Source organism: Bos grunniens, chromosome 5, assembly GCF_055505025.1.
Source record: "Bos grunniens cultivar Pamir isolate PY7600 chromosome 5, Bosgru_T2T1.0, whole genome shotgun sequence".
Taxonomy (NCBI): domain Eukaryota; kingdom Metazoa; phylum Chordata; class Mammalia; order Artiodactyla; family Bovidae; genus Bos; species Bos grunniens.
The window spans coordinates 106,992,539-107,011,715 of record NC_141169.1 but is presented as its reverse complement, the minus strand read 5'-3'; the positions used below and the strand labels follow the sequence as shown (position 1 = coordinate 107,011,715).

The following is a 19,177-nucleotide window of genomic DNA, read 5'->3' as shown; positions in this document are numbered from 1 at the left end:
CATGGGATTTCCCAGGCAAGAATACTGGAGTGGGTTGCCATTTCCCCCTCCAGGGGATCTTCCCAGCCCAGGGATCGAACCCAGGTCTCCTGCATTGCAGGTGGATTCTTTATCAGCTGAGCCACCAGGGAAGCGTCTGGCCCACCAGGGCTTCCCTGGTCTACCATGGCTGACAGTATCGTCCTTCTCCCTCCTTGGCTGTATTTCCCCTTCTGTAAAATACAGAATGGATGAAGCGACCCATGTGACTACTTCCAGCCTTAAAAATCCACAGCACCATGCACTCCTGCTTTCTCTCTCCAATTTGCCTTCCTCCTCGAGAGGAGAAAAAGAATCCACAGCCCAAAGATTTGTTGTCGGTTTTAATAGGAGGGGTGGAGTCCAACAGTTTAGAGGAACGTATAAAAAGACCTTTTCCTTTTTGCTGGAACACGATATGGTTTGTGCATAGCACATACATATTAAAAAAAAAATAGAAGCATCACATTTTACAAGCACATGACTGAACAAATTCTGCGTTTTCCTACCCGCTAAACCCAGGCTCTGCCCTGGGATGCAGCCTGAGGTACTGATTGATTTATATGAATAGGAAGGAGAACCCACGTGAGGACCCAGCGGTGTGGGTGCTGGACTCTGCCGTTCAGTGGGGCATCCCCACACGGTCTGTGTGAGCTGTCTGCCGGGTGGACCAGATTCGGGAGGCTGTGGGCACAGTCACTCCTGCCTCCTGTCCAGGGCAGAGGACACACCGGTTCTGGGGCAAGCACAGATGCCAGTGTTTCCATCTACTCTTCTGGCCCTGACCCTAACTTTCCTACTGTTGGCATTTTCCTGGGAGGTAGCACAATGAATGGTTGGGTTCTTGCTGAAAGGAGAGTGTAGAAATACTAGCTACCCACTTCGCAGGTGCGGGAGGGGTGGGGGGCAGAGAACACCTCCTTGGTGGTGACGGACCCAGAGCCCTTGGGGGAAAGCGTTGGGATAGAAAGAGGAAGGAGCGATCTAGCTTGTGTCCACGTGAAAAGGGGCAAAAAGGAAAGGGAGAGCAGAGAGCTCATCCCCGAGGCCAGTGCCCGCGTCTGGTTTGTACTCGCAGCCGTGGCCCAGAGTGGGCAAAGGCGAGGGAAGTCCAACTCTGGGGGGAAGGAGGCTGGCAGCTTACGACCTCGTGCATTTCCTTCCTCCCCTAGGACTCTCTCAGGATGAGGAAGGGTCCGAGATCCAGGACGAGAGAGGGGCGGAGCCAGCCTGGGCTGGAGAGTCCCACCTGCCTCTGGATAGGATGGGAACTAGGAGAGAATTCCGGGCCTGGGGAGAAAGCGGTGTGCCTGAAGGAGAGAAGTTTGTCGCCTGGAGCAGAGGACAGGAGAACCTCTCCTCTTTCTTAAGCCCCAGAACAGCCCTGACCACGGGCCTGGGGTGTGCGTTGGAGGTGTGGTGGGATGTGGGGGCGGAGGGGAAGGTACGAAGGAGAAGAATGATGGAGTGTCCATCACAAAGTTGTACGCTGCTTTTCCACTGGGAAGTGGGGATGGAGGGGTCAGGAGGCAGTGAGTGACCTACAGGAACAAGCAGGGCGTTTTCTGGTTTCCTCTGCGGTCCACCCATGGCTGCCCGAGGAGGGGGTAGATTCTTCAGGGGCCTGGCCCCCCTTCTTTGTCCTGAGCTAAGTCGTCCAGCTGAGAAGCCACCTTCAGGGGGTGCACCTTGCTGCTCTCTTCTGCATCGTTTGTTCTTGAAGGGGTAACAAGGCAGTCTCTGGGCTCCTGGAGCCCCGCCTTTGCCTGGAGCTCCTGGAGGTGGTTTGGGATGGAACAGAGGCCATTTAGCTATAAAAACTGCATGAACCAGGGTCACAGCTTAGGATCTGGTGGAGGGAGGACCCAAGACATTCTTAGTCCATGCTTGGCGGGAAGGTGGGGTCCACCTCTGTTCCCCTGCTTCTGCCACCTCCCTGCAGCCGTTTGGATCCAATGGGGCTGACAGCTGAGCATGGGCCTCGGTTGGGGATGAGCAAGGAGAGAACTCTGCACACCGGTGCAGACCTCCCTCTGTTTCTGCCCCGATCCCATGTCTATGGATGGGGGTTGATTTTCCCCTAAGCTCAGTTGCTCACAGGTCAGAGGGAAAGCCCTGGGAGAATTCCTCTGGATGGGAAGGATGTTAAAGAGTCAGTGATTCAGCCGTACATCAGAGGTGATCTTTGAAGTATGGAAACTCTAGTACACCATGGGCCCGGGTACCAGTGAGAACAGACACCCAGCTGCCCGCAGGGACGTCAGACAATGCGTTATACTGGAGTGACGGGCATCAAGCCTGCCCGGTCCCGGGCATTTGAGAGCTTCTCATCCTCCCTTCCAGCATCAGAGATGGGAGTGGACATTTGGGGAAACTCCTGGTCAGGATTTGGGCACTTTTATAAGCCTCTAAGGGGCTGCAGGAAAGATCTAACCATCTGAGGCCTCATGGCTCTCCTTAGAAGAGCCTTCTCCTGCCAAGAGAGTGCAGCACCTGGGGGAGAAGGGAACCAATATTTTGGGACCTGTGACTTCCTTCTCCTCTTCAGATTGTGGTCCATCCGTCCCCACCCAGAACCCCTACACGCCACTGCACCCTATTGGGAGCTGACCCACCACTCAGGTTGTGAGTGCATCGGTTTCCAACGTACCCTGTTAAACAGACCAGTTACTCAGGACAAGACCTCCTGAAGAACAACCTGTTTTGTCCCCTGCCTCCAAGCAGACCTACACTTGAAATATTCCAAACAGTCAAGATGGACCAATGGTTTCCCCTTCTGCTTGACCAAGACCCCAGCTCCATCCAGTTTCTATTCAAGACTTGGCTGTGTTCTCTCTCATCTTGAGCTCTCATTGTCTGTTGTATCTTCGCTCACTTTGGTGCAGCCTCTTGTCCCTCCCCCAGCACATGTCTGCCCTGATATGTGCCGGGCAGAGGAGGTGACCAGCAGGGTGTCTCTCCCTTGGATCGTCAGCCCCTGACTTCAGCTCATCCCGGCTCTATCTATAGCTGGACACATCTGCAAATAGAGAGGTGTGTCAAAGGTGAGGATATTTGCAGCAGAGGAAGGGCTGGTCTTGCTGGCCGGGGCCTCTGAGAGTCACAGAGGGTGTCAGCTCATTTTGTAACCCGCCCGTCCACGTCCGCCGAAAATATGTGTGCTCCGACACGGGTCTCTCTGGTTTCAGATTTAGGAACGTCCCAATGGCTCAGGCATCCAAAGGCTTCAGGCGGACAACATTTATAGTCACTTGGGGCACCTCTGCTTTAAATACTCTCAAAGGCCAGGAGGCAAGAAGGCATTGTGGCAGCAAGGAGCCGCTTCAGCTGGGCTGCTCCATTTCACCGGATTATCACTCTTCTCCTACTGGAGGGGGTTAGGGGGGCAAACTCCGGACATCACGATGCCCAATTCCGCTGCATCCAGGCACCGGTGCGTGTGTGGGGGAGGTCGGCTGAGAAGGAAGTGAGAGTATCAGATGAGAACTTGGGTGAGTTTCCTGGACGTTACTGGAGAGGAATTAGCATCTGAAGTCTGAAACCTCTCTACTTCCTTCATGACCTATTTTGTGCCCCTCGATGCTCGCCAAAGAGGTTGCCATTATTAGGATCCTTGTCATCTGAGGTTAAAATAAGACCCAGTTCAACGTGGAAAAGTTACGGGCAGGCAGCCTGGCCCCAGCTTGTTCTTGGAGCCGCGTGCAGCACTTGAGTCCTCCGGGCAGAAAGGTTCTCTCTAGGACGCCCCATCCACTCTGCTGCTTCTAGCTAGTTTTCTACCAGTTGCCTCACACACTGCTCCGACCTTCTCCTCCAAAAAAAAGGGGACATTGTCTCCCCCAGCTTCCCCAACAATGTGTCCCAGGGCCCCAGAGCCCTCACACCCAGGATGCCTCGAGTGCCCGCTCAGTCTTTCTGTCTGCAGCTAAATCTTACGCCCTGTCACCCTGTCCTCTCTGCACTTTAGAGGACAGCTGCTTCCTGCCCCCGCCTCCGAGGCAACCCATGCGGTCAGCAGCCTCTGCGAGGGAAGGTGATTGGAAAGAGGCAGAATGGGAGCACGCATCGATCCTGCTGGCTGACAGGTGACATTCTTGCAGGCAGATTCCGGTGATGCCTGGAGGAAGAAACCTGTTCGGAGATGCCCAGATGCCTCGGCTCTGATGATATAGACTGAGATGTCTGTACGTATAGACTGAGATGTATGGATATACATCAGCACACACACTTCGTCCCCTCCTTTTCCAGCGCCCAGGGTCCTCTTCCACGAGTTTCTCTGGACTTTCTCCCCTCAGTTGAGGTCAGAGCGTGGGATCAATCCATTGCCATTCTAGGAGCCCGTCTGCAACCCCTCCCTTGGGTGGGTCACACGCCATGGGGTCCGGTGGCTCTGGGTACCGGCTCAGGTCTCCCCTCTCCCAAGCAGAGAAGGAGCTCGACTCAGGAGGCATAGGGGGAAGGGGAACTGTCCACTTGTGCAAAATTCCAACAGAAGACGTTGCTTTCCACCTGTGAGCCTTCCTCCGGGGTCCTCATATCCTAGGGAGGAAGTGCGTGACAGTCATGGTGGGGGACACCTTGCTGCCCCGCTTCACCCTTCCGTATTTGCTCAGCGCGATGTAGGCGCCTCGGTACAGGTCCGACTCGTAGGCATTGTAGTTGTTGGGCAGGAGGGTCTCTCTGAACTTGCACTCTTCTTGGAAGCTGGGCTGTGGAGGAAACGAACAAACGGCAGAGCATCAGTGATGAACGAAGCCCAGCAGGCCTCGGGCTCCTCGCCTCCCTGAATCGGATGACCGCTGGAAGCTCTGAGCTACCCTGGGTAAGCAGAAGCCTGGAGCTGAAAACAGGAGGGCCTTCGGAGCTCTTGTGGGCCCCCCTCACCTTCCCCCTCTTCATTATGAGAAAACTCAGGCCCAGGGATGTGGGTGGACGGCCTGTGTCACATGGAGAATGGGGGTGCTCCGGGCTGCCAGTCGTGGGCACTCAGTCTCCTAAACACCTGGATGATAATTTATTATGTTCAGAGACAGGACCAGGAAGGGACAGAGAAAGCTGTCTTCTCGAGTCTGCTGGGAGAGGATCTAGTGGAGCAGGACTGGGGACTGGGGTTTGATCAATGGCTCCACTTGTGTGGCCTTGGGGCAGCCGTCTCTCCTCCAGACCTGTTTCCCTTCTCTGCACTCCGCGTGCTGGGGGACCATCAAGAGGGGCAGGTGAGTGGAGGTTGAGACGGACAACTTTCTAAGGCCTTCCCAGCACTCCTGTGTCTGGTTATTATGGTAATTCTCTCTGCAGTTGGATCCCTCCTCCCATCTTTCCCAGGTTAAGGCCCAGGTGTGCTGCCCTTCAAAGGCCCATCTTCGGCTTTGATTTTGAGCCCGGAGGTGCCTGGTGTCACCTGTGTGTGCGTTCTCAGTCATGTCCGACTCTTGGCGACCCCATGGACTGTAGCCCACCAGGCTCCTTTGTCCATGGGATTCTGCAGGCAAGAATACTGGACTGGGTTGCCATGACCTCCTCCAGGGGATCTTCCTGACCCAGGGATAGAACCCGTGTCTCATTATGTCTCTTGCATTGGCAGGTGGGTTCTTTACCACTGAGCCACCTGGGAAGCCCTGGTGCCCTCTAGGAATCCACCATTCTCCAGAGAAAGGCAGGAATGAGACGGTGATGGGCAGAGACTTTATGGGGAACAGAGCCTGGTTCCTTCTGTGACCCATGGTGCCGTGGAGTCTGGGGCTGCTGATGAAGGGTCCCTGCTGGAGCGAGTTGTGTGAGGACCAACTTGTTCAGAAACTGAGGGCCAGGCTTCCTGCCACACATCGACAAGTTCAGCCCCAATAAATCACCCACGTCCTCCTTTATTCCTAGAAGAGGGGGCCCTCCATTCAAAACCACCCAGGTCACTGCCCCCGGCTGGGGGGATTTCTGGGCTTCAGGTGGAGGTCGCTCCCTTGGGGGGCCAGAAAGCCTGGGATCTGGTCTTTAGAGAAATGCAGAATGAAACAGAGACAGAGCTGAGCATAATACCTGACTCCTTCCTGCCGGCTGAGGCCATCGGCTATAAAAAACCCACTCAATGGCTGAGCGGCTGTGCCAGGGGTGTCGTCTGACCTTCTCAAGAGGAATCGTACTACGAGCGCCTGGCCTTACCCTGCCGGTGTGGGATGGACGAGAGCCTCTTTCTCTGATGAACAAGGGTGATGAGCTGGCTCCTCAGGACTCCGAGTGGACCAGTCTGACAGCACTGAAAACAATGCACCATCCCAGGGGACTCCTAAACACAGTTCCCTGAGACAAGGACTGCGTCCTTTTGAGCAGGTGACACTGGATGAATGATGCTGTGATAGGGGCTCATGGATGCCCACAAAGGGATAGCTCTTGGATGCAGCGAGAGCCAGTGAGGGGCAATGGGCATTGTCTAGGTAATACGCTGGGTACCACTCACCCATCCCTCTGCCACCCCTCGTTGAATGAAGGTCCCCTCTCTTTCCCTCACACACCCCTGGGTTACTGTTGACAAGGCACCTCCCTGTGATGTTCATTTCCTGGAGACGACCCTGCAAGTCTGCACCAGCCGTGTCAACTGGCTTCTGAATATCGCACCAGGGAGTTCTGTTTTTCACAAGTTTTTATCTTTCTTGCCATGGGTGCTCAAAAATATTTGCAGAATGAAGAAAGGAATGTCCCAAAGCAGGAAAAAGAAACTAATCAAAGTAGGCGAAGCATATGTGACGACTCACCTCTTATTTAGCTATGTGAACTTGACAAGTGATTTCACCTCCTAAACCTCAGCTTCCTCATCCGTAAAATGGGAGCAGTGAGGACAGTTCTGTCACAGAATTGGAGGGAGCATTCACTGAAATAATGCATGGTATAAAGTGAAAAATAATTGCTATTGCCATAATGATTCTCCTCCAACTGATTCATAGATTAGTTGAAAGTAAAAGCACTGAAGGCTTTGTCTTACCTGGGATCATCATTCCTGTAAAACTTGCTGTGGAGGCTTACCTGGTGGTCTAGTGGTTAAGAATCTACCTGCTAATGCAGGGGACATAGGTTTTCCAGACATCCCTGGTCTGGAAAGAGTCCATGCACCTTGGAGCATCTGAGCCCGTGAGCCACAACTATTGAGCCTGTGTTCTAGAGTCTGGGAGTGGCAACAGCTGAAGCCTGCACACCCTAGAGCCCGTGCTCCGAAACAAGAGAAGTCACCACAGTGAGAAGCCCGCGAACCACAACGGAGAGCAGACCCCGCTCTCCACATCTAGAGAAATGTCCCCACAGCAACCAAGACCCAGAGCGGCCAAAAATAAACAAAGTTTAAAAAAAGCTGCAGTGGGTTGTAGGACAAGTTAGCTTCTAAGCCCTGCATTTATTGCCTGAGTGGTGGTAGGGGGTGAGCCTGGGGGAGGGGGGCACAGAGCTGACCGGACTCTGGCCCCACACTCCTGGGGCCTCTCGGGACACAGGGGGTCGGGGGAACCACAGGACCTAAGGCTGTCCATGGGTAAAGCTCCAGGGAAAAGTGAATTTGGGATCAATCCTCAAAGTTGAGCAGAAATAATGCTGCATAAATTAACAGTCTGGTGCAGCTCAACAAACAGAATACGATCCAGAAGTAAATCCAAACATGAACATAAAATGCATATAAAATAAAAGTGGCAATTCCAATCACCGGAGAAAACATGGTGTTGGAAGAACTGGATACTATCTTATATGATAATAATAATGGAATAATAATAAAATTTGATGTATGATTTTATTCCTAACTCTAAAATAAATTCCAAAGGAACAAATAACTTAAATGCTAAAAAGAGAAACTTAAGGAGAGTTCCCTGGTCGCCTAGTGGCGCTTTCACTGCCAAGGCCCAGGTTCAATCCCCAGTCTGGAAACTGAGATACCACAAGCCATGCAGGTGGGACCAAAGACAAGAAAAAAAGAGAGAAGAGAATCTTACAAAAAAGTCAGAAAGCTCTTTCTAAGCAGGACACAAAAACTAGAGGCCATTATTGAAACCCAAGAGGAATAAATTAGACTTCTGCCTGGAAAAAAAAAAATCAACTTAAAGAAAATAAGAATGTAAATAGCAAACTGAATAAAAAAACATTTACAATGCATTATACTTTATAATATAGTTTGCAATAGATTAAATTTTGCTATTATACTCAGAACCATGAACTGACTGAAAAATGGATGTTTTTAGACAGTTCACAGAAAAGGAAATACAAGTAGCATTTAAACATAAGAAAATATGCCTAACTCAGTTGTGTCCGACTCTTTGTGACCCCGTGGACTGTAGCCCGCCAGACTCCTCTGTCCATGGAAATCTCCAGGCCAGAATACTGGAGTGGGTAGCCATTCCCTTCTCCAGGGGATCTTCCCAGCCTGGGAACCTGGGTCTCCTGCATTGCAGGTGGATTCTTTACCATCTGAGCCACCAGGGAAGCCCTAAAGGAAAGATAAACCACAACTGTGTGATCACATTTTTAATTGCCGGATTGCAAAGAGAACTGTGTTGGATAAGAGGCATTCATTGGTGAGGGCATGGGGACTAGGAGTTCTCGTTGGATGTGCTGGTGTGTGTATTGTTGTAACTTCTATCAAGAGAAAATTTACAATATGTATTAGAATAAAATAATAACTACAGTTTTGGTTAGTGCTTCCACTTCTAGGAATTTATCTTACAGGCTCACTCCCACGCGTGTATAAAAGTCACGCACTGCAGCAGCATCTATAACAGTGAGAGACCGGAAACAGCCTTAGCGTCTATCAGGCGGGCGGCGCTCCGCTCAGTGATGGGACAGCCACACACAGAATGCTCTCAGTCATAAAAAACCAGAACCCCTCTGTGCACTGTTTGGAGATGGCCCCTAAGGCATACGGTTCAGTGGAGAAGCAAGATTCAAACACTGAGTAGTTTGCTCCTGTTTGTGTGATTTTAAAATATGATGCCAACATAAGCACACACATAGGGATGCTGGTTCTTCCTAGGATGGTTGGCACACGAGGGCTAGGGACAGTGCTGCCCTGGGGACAGTCTGGGTCTTTGAGACAACACTGTAAGGGACGAACTTCCCTGGTGGTCCAGTGCTTAGGACTCTTGAGCTCCCAATGCAGCAGGCATGGGTTCGCTCCCTGGTCAGGGAACTAAGATCCCATATACTGCATGGCATGGCCAACGCCCCCGCCCCCCCCCCAAAAAAAAAACCCCACAAAAAACAGTGAGAGTGAGACTTCATCTCCATGGTGTATTCTTCTGCACCTCCCCAACTCTTAAACCATGTTCATGTATTGGTATTACCTTGTCATGTTAGTGGATCAGTGAAAATGGGGAGGGAATTGAAGATAGAAGATGGCCCAGAAAATGGACTGAGAGAAGCTTTGTATCAGAGACTGGTCTGTGCTCTCTCTCTAGTCCTGTCCAGCCCCCTGTCCACCCACCAATTTGTTCTAACTTTTTATGACCCTGAAGAGCACCCCGCCCGCCAGTTTCCAGAAGAATTCATTTCTGATCTAAACGGTGGTCAAGGGAGAGGTTTCACGTGAGGCTTGCAAACTCTGATTCCCTCGTGGCTCAGATGGTAAAGCCTTTACCTGCAATGAGGGAGACCTGGGTTTGATCCCTGTGTCGGGAAGATCCCCTGGAGAAGGAAATGGCAACCTGCTCCAGTACCCTTGCCTAGAAAATTCCATGGATGGAGGAGCCTGGTGGGCTGCAGTCCATGGGGTCGCAAAGAGATGGACACGACTGAGCGACTTCACTTTCTTTGCAAACTCTAGAGAGGAAATCAGATCTTGGGCAGAGGTCTCCAGGGACAGGACAGGAAGAGAGAGGAATTGAGCCAGATTGGAGCCAGAAATTCAGAGCATTTGCCCTGATCCAATACAAGAATCTAGCTTTTGCTAAGGTCTAGATCTTCTAAAACATATTTGTTTAAATGTGCACGATGGTGGTGTTATACATGGTGCTTTGGTCTCTGCTCATCAGGTTTTGATATTCAACTTCCACCCCCAGCTTTTCAGAAAGTTTCCAACCTCTGTTTCTTTCCTCCAGCCCACTTCACGTCCCTAGCCTTCCCCACGTTGTGTGAGTTGCTCAGTTGTGTCATAGTCTTTCCAGTCCCACGGACTGCAGCCCTCCAGGCTCCTCTGTCCATGGGATTCTCCAAGCAAGAATACTGGAGTGGGTTGCCATTCCCTTCTCCAGGGGCGCTTCCTGACCCAGGGATCGAATCCGGGTGACCCACATTGCAGGCAGATTCTTTACTGTCTGAAGCCTTCCCCAGAATTCTGTGTGAATCCAAAGTGAGAAGAGACATGGATGAAGTTGCTTTGAAAGCCTCTCTGCCTCTCCCTGGCCCCTTCCTCTCTGAGCCCCTCTGCTCCATCCCTGGTGTTCAGGTGGCCACGCGGCTGGGGGCAGGAGGCCAAGACCGTGGCCCTGAACTCTTCCCTCCAGCTGATGCTCCACGGCCCCACGGATGCTCAGGCTGGCATCGGGACCAGCCCCTCACTTCATCTCACCATTTGTGTCCCTGAGCCGAGTCTCATGGCTCAGGAATGTTGGCTCCTCAGCTCTGGTGAGAAAAGCCAAGCAAACGCCGTGTTAAGAAAAGCAGCTACCGTATATTATTACTTGAACAAATGAAAATAATTCCCCTGGATCACATTGCCGGGGCCTGCCAGGCCCCAAGCTCCAGCATGACAATGTCTTAAATCCCACGTAGGTCTAATCGGACTTCTGAGGACCCGAGCTCTAAAGCGTTTAGCTCTGGCAGTGGAGAGGGGGCATTTTGCATGGGTGGGTGGGACATACAGGGGTCTTGGCATGAGTTACTGCTGGTGGAAATGCCCCTCAGAGTCTGAGGTGGACCAGACAGCCATCCCAGACTCTGGTCTTTGTTCACTAGGTCACCGGACTGATGGAAGTGTCTCCTTGTCTTTAAAGTTCTTTCTTCTAGGGCTGCCTAGGCCATTTTCCCCCTTTACTCTTGGTTGTCTATGGGCATGGGAGTTGGGGAGGGGGTTGCATGGATAAGGAGTGGGGAGGTAAGAAGAAACCCAGAGAACTCTTTGTCCCAAGACCCTCTCCTCCTGGAGCCCAACTGCTGCTTTCTCAGTCCCTAGCTGAAATGGAGAAACAGCACCTCCTGGCTCTGAAGACGCCTGTCCTTTCTAATCCCCGTTCCTAACACACAATTGCATAGGCAACTTGGAAGCGTTTGAAGATGCCTCCACCGGGCCTGTCGTGCTTCTCACTCCTCGTTCCTGCATCGCCCTGGGTAGCAGGAAGGCTGCAGACAAAGCCATTTGGGAGACCGTCTGCAGGGCTCCTCAGGCCCCTGGCTGCAGTGCAAGCCGCCCCCAGCTCTGGGGTCCCATCTCTGACCCTTCCACATATTGTCAGCACCAGTGACCCTTTGCCCCATCCGCTCAGACTCCATCTCCCGCTAGGGGAGAGAAGCAGTTAAGAGCAAGAGAAAGACCTGATCCTCCCCTCCCTGCAGGTTAACGCCCCAGGTAATGACCAAAGGCCTCTGTGGATGAAATAAATGCTGTGTTTCCCTTTTGTCATGATGCCATTGATGAAAAGGATGGAGACAGTTATTCTGAATAAAACCAAAATCACTGAGAAGCATAACTGAATCCCTAGTAGATTTTCATCACTATGTACTTTTCTCAGCTAAAGGATTATAACAGTACCACTGTTACGTGGAGATCTTTGATTTTTTTCTTTTTTAATTTTAAAAAGATCAAGGAGATTGGAACTCACTGATTCCTGCCTCCGTCCCCATCAGAGGGAGCAGAGGTCTGCGCTCAGAGATGGTTAGAGACTTTGCCAGAAGTAAGATAGTGGCTGGAGGCTAGGAGCTGAAACCTGGGTGTCAGTCTGCACAGCTGGTACGTTTCTGCTGCAGGCCTAGGGCATCACCTGTGGAGGCAGGTCTGCACACAAGCCTGATCCACCTGAGACCTCAGAGACCCAGGGTCCCATCTTCAAAACGGAGATGAAAATCAGACACGCCTCCCAGCTGTGCTGAGGGGTGCTGTCCAGAGAGCATCCCCAGGGCACCTGGCAAATAGTAGGTGCTCAATACGGGTGAGCTGTTTATATTGTCTAAACACTGCCACAGGCTCTGCACCCTTCCTTCCAAGGGATGAGACCCGTGGGAGTCCACTCTTTAGGTGGGTTTTCTTGGCGCTTATTTTCCTACCTTGGATTTCCCTGTAAAGAATCTGCCTGCAATGCAGGAGATGTGAGTTCAGTCCCCGGGTTGGGAAGATCCCCTGGAGAAGGGAATGGTAATCCATCCCAGTATTCTTGCCTGGAGAATCCCATGGACAGAGGAGCCTGGTGGGCTACAGTCCATGGGGTTGTAAAAGAGTCTGAGACGACCTAGCGAATAACACTGTTACTCATTTTCCTACCTTGCCCCCTGCCCCTCCGTCTCTCCCCCCAGCAGGGCTCCCCACCCCGAGAAGAAACCCCACTCAGGGACCACAGTAGCAGCTGAGCGTGCAGGGAAGGGAGACAGTTCCAGGGGCTTAAAGGGAAATAGTGTGAATGAAATCACCATCCATCAGGAGTCTTCCTGGCTCCAGAATCAGCTGGCAATTGTTCTTTCAGACTGTGATAACGGTCCCTGGGGGGCACTGCAGGGTAAGGGGAGGGGGTTTAGGAGCATCTGGTGGGTCTGGGACTCCAGGGAGGACATCTCCCCTCCAAGAAGGTGCCCTTGGGCAGACGCCCCTGGGAGGTATATGAGGGGAGGAGGTGGAGGTGTACATGGTGGGCAGGGCTCTTCCCAGGGAAGCCCCCCTTTTTCCTGGACTTTGTCTCTTCAGTGAGTCCTGTGGACCTCCTTTGAAGTCATCTGCCCAGGAGTGAGGGGTCAGCCTATGCTTCAGAGTCTCCCCCTCCTCGTGGTCCCAGAATGCTCTGTCCACTCTCAGTGCTCCTGCTGGTCCCAGTCTCCCTGGCTTCTCCTACGGAGACCCCAGGTTTCAAGTGGGAAGTGGTCACAGTGACCCTCTGTTTGCACCCTTCCCCCACCTCACAGTTAAATTTTTTTCAGGATAAGGAGAAAGAAATACTAAATAGCTTGTTAATGATGGTGGCAGAGATAAGTGTTGATGTAATCTGTGCTTCCTTCCAAAAGATTCACTTTGCGGAGAAGCTCAGAGCCAACTGCCCCCATTCCTGGCTCTGCAACCAGTGGGATCCAGGCAACACTCACGTGGCTGGGAAGGGGCTGTTGGGGACCATCCTCTGTACCAGGCGGGGCACTGGCTCCATCAAAGCCCTGCTGGCCCCAGGGACCACCGCCCTCTCCATCACACATGCAGAGAGCGGTGAAAAGGACATCTGAGGATCCCCGTTGCAGACCAGTTTCATCTCCCTGCAGCCTTCAGCACTGGTGTGACCCTCGGCCAGCGAGAATTCCCTGCCCTGCAAAGCCCATGTAGCCTGGTGGCCCCTAAGCCTGCTTGCACCTCAGAAATACCTGGGAAACTTGAATAAAAACAAACATATGCAGCCCGATCCAGCCCTAATGACTGAGCATCTCTGAGGAGGGACCCAAGAAACCTGGCCTGTGACAAGTTCCCAAGGTGGCGTGGATGCAGAGATTCCTCCCAGGAGACTCATCTCTAGAAGGAGAGAGGTGGAGCCTGTGGCAGTGCTGAGACACCATAAATGATTCCCCTGTACTGAGCACCTACTGTTGGTCAGGAGCCCTGGGGATGCTCTCTAGGCACTCTTCCCCAGCAGCCCCGAGAGGTGCATCTGATCTTCATCCTCACTTTGCAGGTGGGACCCTGGGTCTGTGTGCAGACCTGCCTCTGTGCTCTGCAGGTGATGGCTGTAGGCCCTCAGCAGAAGCGCCTCTCATGGTACAGACTAGGACGCGGTTCCAACTCCAGCCTACCTGCCTCCAGCCACTTGTCCTCAGAGGCTCACGGATTCTGACGCACGCCTGGTCTCCACACAAACCAACACAGACAGAGAGGAGTTAGCGCTGCAGATCACAGGCCGAGGCCACCTGGGCTCCCATTTCGGGCGTTTCACAGCCCTGGTCTGTTGGGACAGCCTCCCTGGACGCCGGCCCTGGGTCCCAGAGCCTCCGCATTCACTTCCTGCTCCCGTCTGTCCCCACGCAGGGGTAGAACGGCCCTCCACGCCCTCCCCAGAAATAGTCACTCTGCTATTCTTCGACCATGGCTCACAGGTCTTCCTTTTTAGCCTTCTTATTTCGGTCGCGAGAACTCCCAGTGTCTCTGCCTTCACAGGAATGCTTTCCCCGTCCACATTTTGGAACATGGCAAAATTATGGGCTGGGAGACCCAGGAAGGAAGGGGTCAGAGAGAGCAGAGAAGTGGGGAAACGTGGAAGTTGGGGAGGTTAACCCAAGTGCTAGCATTGTCCCCACCAGTGGTGACGGGTGATGGGAGAAGGCAGAGGTGGGGGCTGGTGCCAGCCAAGGGGGTACAGTGCGGGGCATGGTTCTCTAGTGGCTGGGATCAGAGGTCAGTGGGCTTAAAATCTTAAAGTGAGATGTCCACACACTGATAAAGGTGAGAAAAAGAGCTTCATCTCTTCCCGAGCTGTGCTTGTGGCTGGAGGGTGGCTCATGGGAGCAGTGTGTCTAGGCTGACACACAGGCCTGCTTCTCTGGGCCTCTCCAGCTCACGGCCTGACCGTAAGCTTGGACAACAGCTTTATGCAGAACTCCGGCTTCCCTTGGACCCTATGGCCCTCTGAGCTACGGTTCCTTTCTTGCTACAAGGCTCTGATGGGTGGGATCAAGAAAAACACGATCCAGCACAGAGTGGCAAGCACCTTACTCGCACCGGCTCCTCCCACAGCCCCCCTCCTCATTCTAGATAAATATGCACATCTCTGCTCAAGAGTTTGCATTACTTTCCTCAATGCACGGGCTTCCTGGGTGGCTCAGTGGTAAAGAGTCCACCTGCCAATGCAGGAGGTACGGGTTCGATCCCTGAGTAGGGAAGATCCCCTGGAGGGGGAAACGGCAACCCACTTCAGCCTGGAGAATCCCATGGACAGAGAAGCCTGGCAGGAGACTGAGCTACTGAGCATGCAGGCAGGCCTCGTGTGCGGCCTGAAAGCTTCCCTTGGCCTGATGGACTCACCGTGGCGTATAATTTTCCTTTACTGTTCATGGCGACGAAGAGGGCGCTCTTCACCCCAAAGAGGCTCACCACGCCTCGCTCCACCGTGGAAATCTCCAGCAGGCCTGCCAAAGAGACAGGGGCTGTGTTACCCCAGGATTGTGCAAAGCGGTGTGGGATGTCAACCTAAAGGTGACCCCCCCCCGCAAGTGCATCTAGGCCCACCCTCCTGCTTCTAGAAAGCCAGGCCTTCTGTCGCCTCCACCCTGATCTCACTTTAGGAGCTGAGTTGCCAGTCTGGTCCATTCTACTGAACTGTTAACAATCGAGTTTTGCAAGGGGGAAGTTCTGACATCGGAGTTAGAGATTCCAGTGGCCACCTGGGCATCAACCTAAGGGTAGCTTCGAATCTGGGCCTAATCACATGAGGTCCTTGACATGGATAAAAAAAATGAATTCTGATTAGCTTTGTTTAAAATGTCTCCTCGCATTTCAACACATCTCAGCCCATCTAATCTTGCAAACACCGCAGCCACACAGACCCTGTCGGCTGCCCTGGGTCCTCCAGCCCCATCCCCTCCTGGGGAGAGCCCATCTAGACATCAACCCACCAACTTGTAGGGCGGGCGTGGGGGGTGGGGGCAAGCTGAACTAGAAAGAAGGATAAGCTGCAGCTGGAAAATCTGCAAATGACTTGCCTTTCCTCTCAAAGAGGGAAGTAAAATAAAAAGCAGCTCATATCTAATCTGGTCTAAGCATCCTTGCCAGTTCTCTCCACCCTCATTTTGTGGCTCCCCCTGGCTGGGGGTTCCCGGTTGTCCTATGAGGCCACAGTGGTGCCTGAAATACTGAAGGAATTAATGCCTCAGGGGCATGCTGATGGCAGAGGATGCTCAGACCTCAGCCTATGCATCCTGCAGGAGCAAAGCGAGTTGGGGGAGGTGGCTAAGCTAGTGGGCACCCAAGTGTAGAATCCCCCCCACTTTATCACAGGACCCCAGGCACCAGAGACCTGCTGGAGTCCCAGCCCCCCGCTTCCCCAACCGGCTGCGGCTGGCACTCACTGTAGGGGTTCTCCTCGTGGGTCCCGCTGATCCGGCCGTCGGGGGGCACCTGAAGGTGGAAGCCGATGCCCACGTTGCAGTACAGCCTCCGCTGCCGCTTGATCCCCACCAAGTAGCCACTCTCCCAGTTCACGCCAGCGATCTCTCCGGCCAGCCCGGCTCGAGACCTGGACAGCAGGGTGCCCCAGCCCCTCGAGGCCAGCAGTGTGCCGTTGGCTCTCGTGCCCGCAGGAGAGGGCACCACCATGCCCACTAGGACGCCGAGGAAGACGAGAGCCCGCAGCGTGCCCTGCGGACGTCCTGCTCCCCGGGACATAGTGATGAGCGGCGTCTGTCCCCGGGCCATCCACCTTGCCTCTCAGGCACGTGGTCAGAATTAATGGCCCTAAAAATACCGCCCTTCTTGTTTTTCTCCCCTCGGCATGGCGGCAGGGGCTTATTTTTGGAAGGCAGTTGAAGGCTGCTGACATGAAACCAAAGCCGGCTTTGGGCACTTGGGTCTGGAGCAGAGGGACCCAGGCTGAGCCGCGGCCGGTAGGGACCATGGCTTGGGGACGCTGCCTGGCTGGCCCGCTCGCTCCGACCCGAGTTGATTATATCGGATTGGACCTGTCTTTATAGTTCAGCCATCCGGCCCTCCCTGCCACCCATCATCACCCTGACGTCAAGTGGGCCACCTCACTTATCCAGGGCTGTAACATTAACCTGCTCCAGGGCCTGGCTGCCTCCCCAGACCCCCGGCACCCCCCCCCAACACACCCCACAGATTCTGGGAGCCGCTGTCATTCCAACTATGAGGCAGGAATGAAGTGAGCAGGGTGCATCTCTGAGGGAGGGGGAGTTGGCTGGGGGCCCAGGGGAAGAGGGAGGCGAGAGGCCACCCAGGACCCAAATTGGGCAGAAGTCCTGGGCCTGGCAGTGCTGGCTTCCTTATTTAGAGGGCAAAGGGTAAAGCCAGGGATGGGGGAGGCGTGGTGGCAGGTGATGACCGGGGCCTTTGAGTCACCCTGTTCATGGAAAGAGCTCACTGTTAAGGGCCACTGAGGCCGGGAGGATGCTGGAAGGTGGCACCCCTTCAGCAAGAGAGGACAGGGATTGGACGGGAGGTCTCCAAGGGTCTTGAGGATTGTGGAGGGAGGTGGGGCTAGGGTTGGGCTTCTGTTCTCCACACAGGTCCTGGCGTGCAGCCAGCCAGAGGGTAGGAGCTAGGTCCAGCCCTGGACAGAGTCACCAGCCCTTTTCCTACCGGGGTTCGCCCTTGGCACCTGACTGCTGTCATTCCCATTTCACAGATGAGGAAGGTGAGGCAGGGCCAAGCTTAAGTGACTTGCCCAAATGATGACAGCTAGTAAGCTGCAAAGCCAGAACATACAAAGTCGGCCGAAGTCCAAAGCCAGTGCTTGCAACCTCTGCATGACGCCTGTCATAGAAGTGAAATGTCCATGAATCGAGTGAGCTTGCTCTAGGCCAAGGGTACCTCATAGAATCATTTCAATAGCACTCACTCACAGTGGAGGCTGCGGGCAGCGTGGGGAAGGTTTCTAGGCTGAGGCCTGCTGCCCAGGGCCTTCGCTAAGACCCCACGCCTTCCCCTCCAACTAGAAGCTCCAGCCTTGGCCTGGGTCCCCACCTGCAGTCCATGGTGTCCACCTGCCTTCTGCCCTGCTGCTCAGTTCACCTGGGTGACGCTTTGGTTAGGATTTTCGCCAAGCCTTGCATGTCCGCTTTGTCCTCTCAGAATCCTTGAAGCCCAGCGGTCTTCTGTGATTACTTTCATCTGGTAAAATGCGGGAAACAGGGGAGGGAATACGTGAACTTCCACTCTGCCATCGGCCTCACCCTTGGGCGCCCAGCCTCCTGGGCCCCTACCCCTGTCACCTGGACCACCATCTTATCCACAAGGAAAGACTGGAACCCAGTGGGTACAGAGCGGGTTGACTATGTAAGCCTTGTTAGAAAATTAGTTTAAATATATATATATACACACACACATGCTGCTGCTGCTAAGTTGCGTCAGTCGTGTCCGGCTCTGTGCGACCCCATAGACAGCAGCCCACCAGGCTCCCCCGTCCCTGGGATTCTCCAGGCAAGAACACTGGAGTGGGTTTCCATTTCCTTATGTAATTTTTAAAAAGTATCTCTCTGCAAAATAGGAAGGTCTTGAATAATCAAAAACAGAACTGTCAAGAAATGGACTTTCAACTTGGACTTCCAGGTAGATTGCACACATTGACCCTTTCAACATCCAGCAGCAGTGGAGGCATCCTCTAACCCGTGGCCACTTTGGAATCTTGTGTTCATGCTGCTGCTGCTTGGACTTCAGGAAGAGGCAGCCCTTCGGATGGTGAGAAGCTAGTTTGAGATGAATGAATGCTTGCCTCGGTTGATTGGAGAGGCGCACATGAGCAGGGGGCCAGAATCTCTGTGGATTTCTTCCTGGAACCCATCCGCTTTGGGACCCCTTTGGAGGAGAGATTCAACCATCACAAGGTGTTTGCCAGGTATCAACAAAAGTAGTGAATCTCTTTAGGTTCGCCTCATTGCAGATTCTTTGTTCAGAGATGGTGGTTGGCATCTTACAAAGCAAAGGGGTTTGGAATGCGGGATGCCTGGATTTAAATCCTGACTCCACCACTTGTTAGCTGTGTGACCTTGGAAAATTTCTGAACATCTCTGAGCCTCGTCTGCAAAATGAGACCATTACCATGCAGGGTTATTATATATTAGTGACGATATATGCAAAGGGCTGGGTGCAGAACACAGTACAGTCTTTTCTCAGAAACACATTGAAAATTGCTCAACCAATTCAAGGAGGACAGACCCAAAGTGAGAAGGACCATCTCTCAGCTCAAGGATGGGAGAGACACGTGGACTTCTACTTCCTAACTGCCGGCCACCCGAGTATATATTGTGATGGCTGCTAACATATGCAGAAGCAGGCAGCTCGGATTCCTAA

General features: G+C 53.2%; 1 protein-coding gene across 1 annotated transcript; it reads right to left on the bottom strand.

Moving 5' to 3' along the window:
- Window positions 1–349: 349 nt before the first annotated feature.
- Window positions 350–16,845, bottom strand: FGF6 (fibroblast growth factor 6). The gene is made up of 3 exons (XM_086402372.1): window positions 16,222–16,845; window positions 15,179–15,282; window positions 350–4,727 (listed from the first exon to the last, which is right to left on the bottom strand). The coding sequence occupies exons 1-3, from the start codon at window positions 16,565–16,567 to the stop codon at window positions 4,551–4,553; spliced, it is 627 nt and encodes a 208-aa protein (XP_086258498.1). The 5' UTR covers window positions 16,568–16,845; the 3' UTR covers window positions 350–4,550.
- Between the last annotated feature and the right edge of the window lie 2,332 nt (window positions 16,846–19,177).

What these genes read in the sequence shown, in the direction of transcription:
- FGF6 (XM_086402372.1), bottom strand. Translation starts at nt 16,567, where the DNA reads ATGGCCCGGGGACAGACGCCGCTCATCACTATGTCCCGGGGAGCAGGA. An exon ending in CCACGAGGAGAACCCCTACA is followed by an intron (nt 15,283 to 16,221) that starts GTGAGTGCCAGC and finishes TCTCTTTGGCAG; the next exon opens with GCCTGCTGGAGATTTCCACG. An exon ending in AAGGAAAATTATACGCCACG is followed by an intron (nt 4,728 to 15,178) that starts GTGAGTCCATCA and finishes TTTCCTCCACAG; the next exon opens with CCCAGCTTCCAAGAAGAGTG.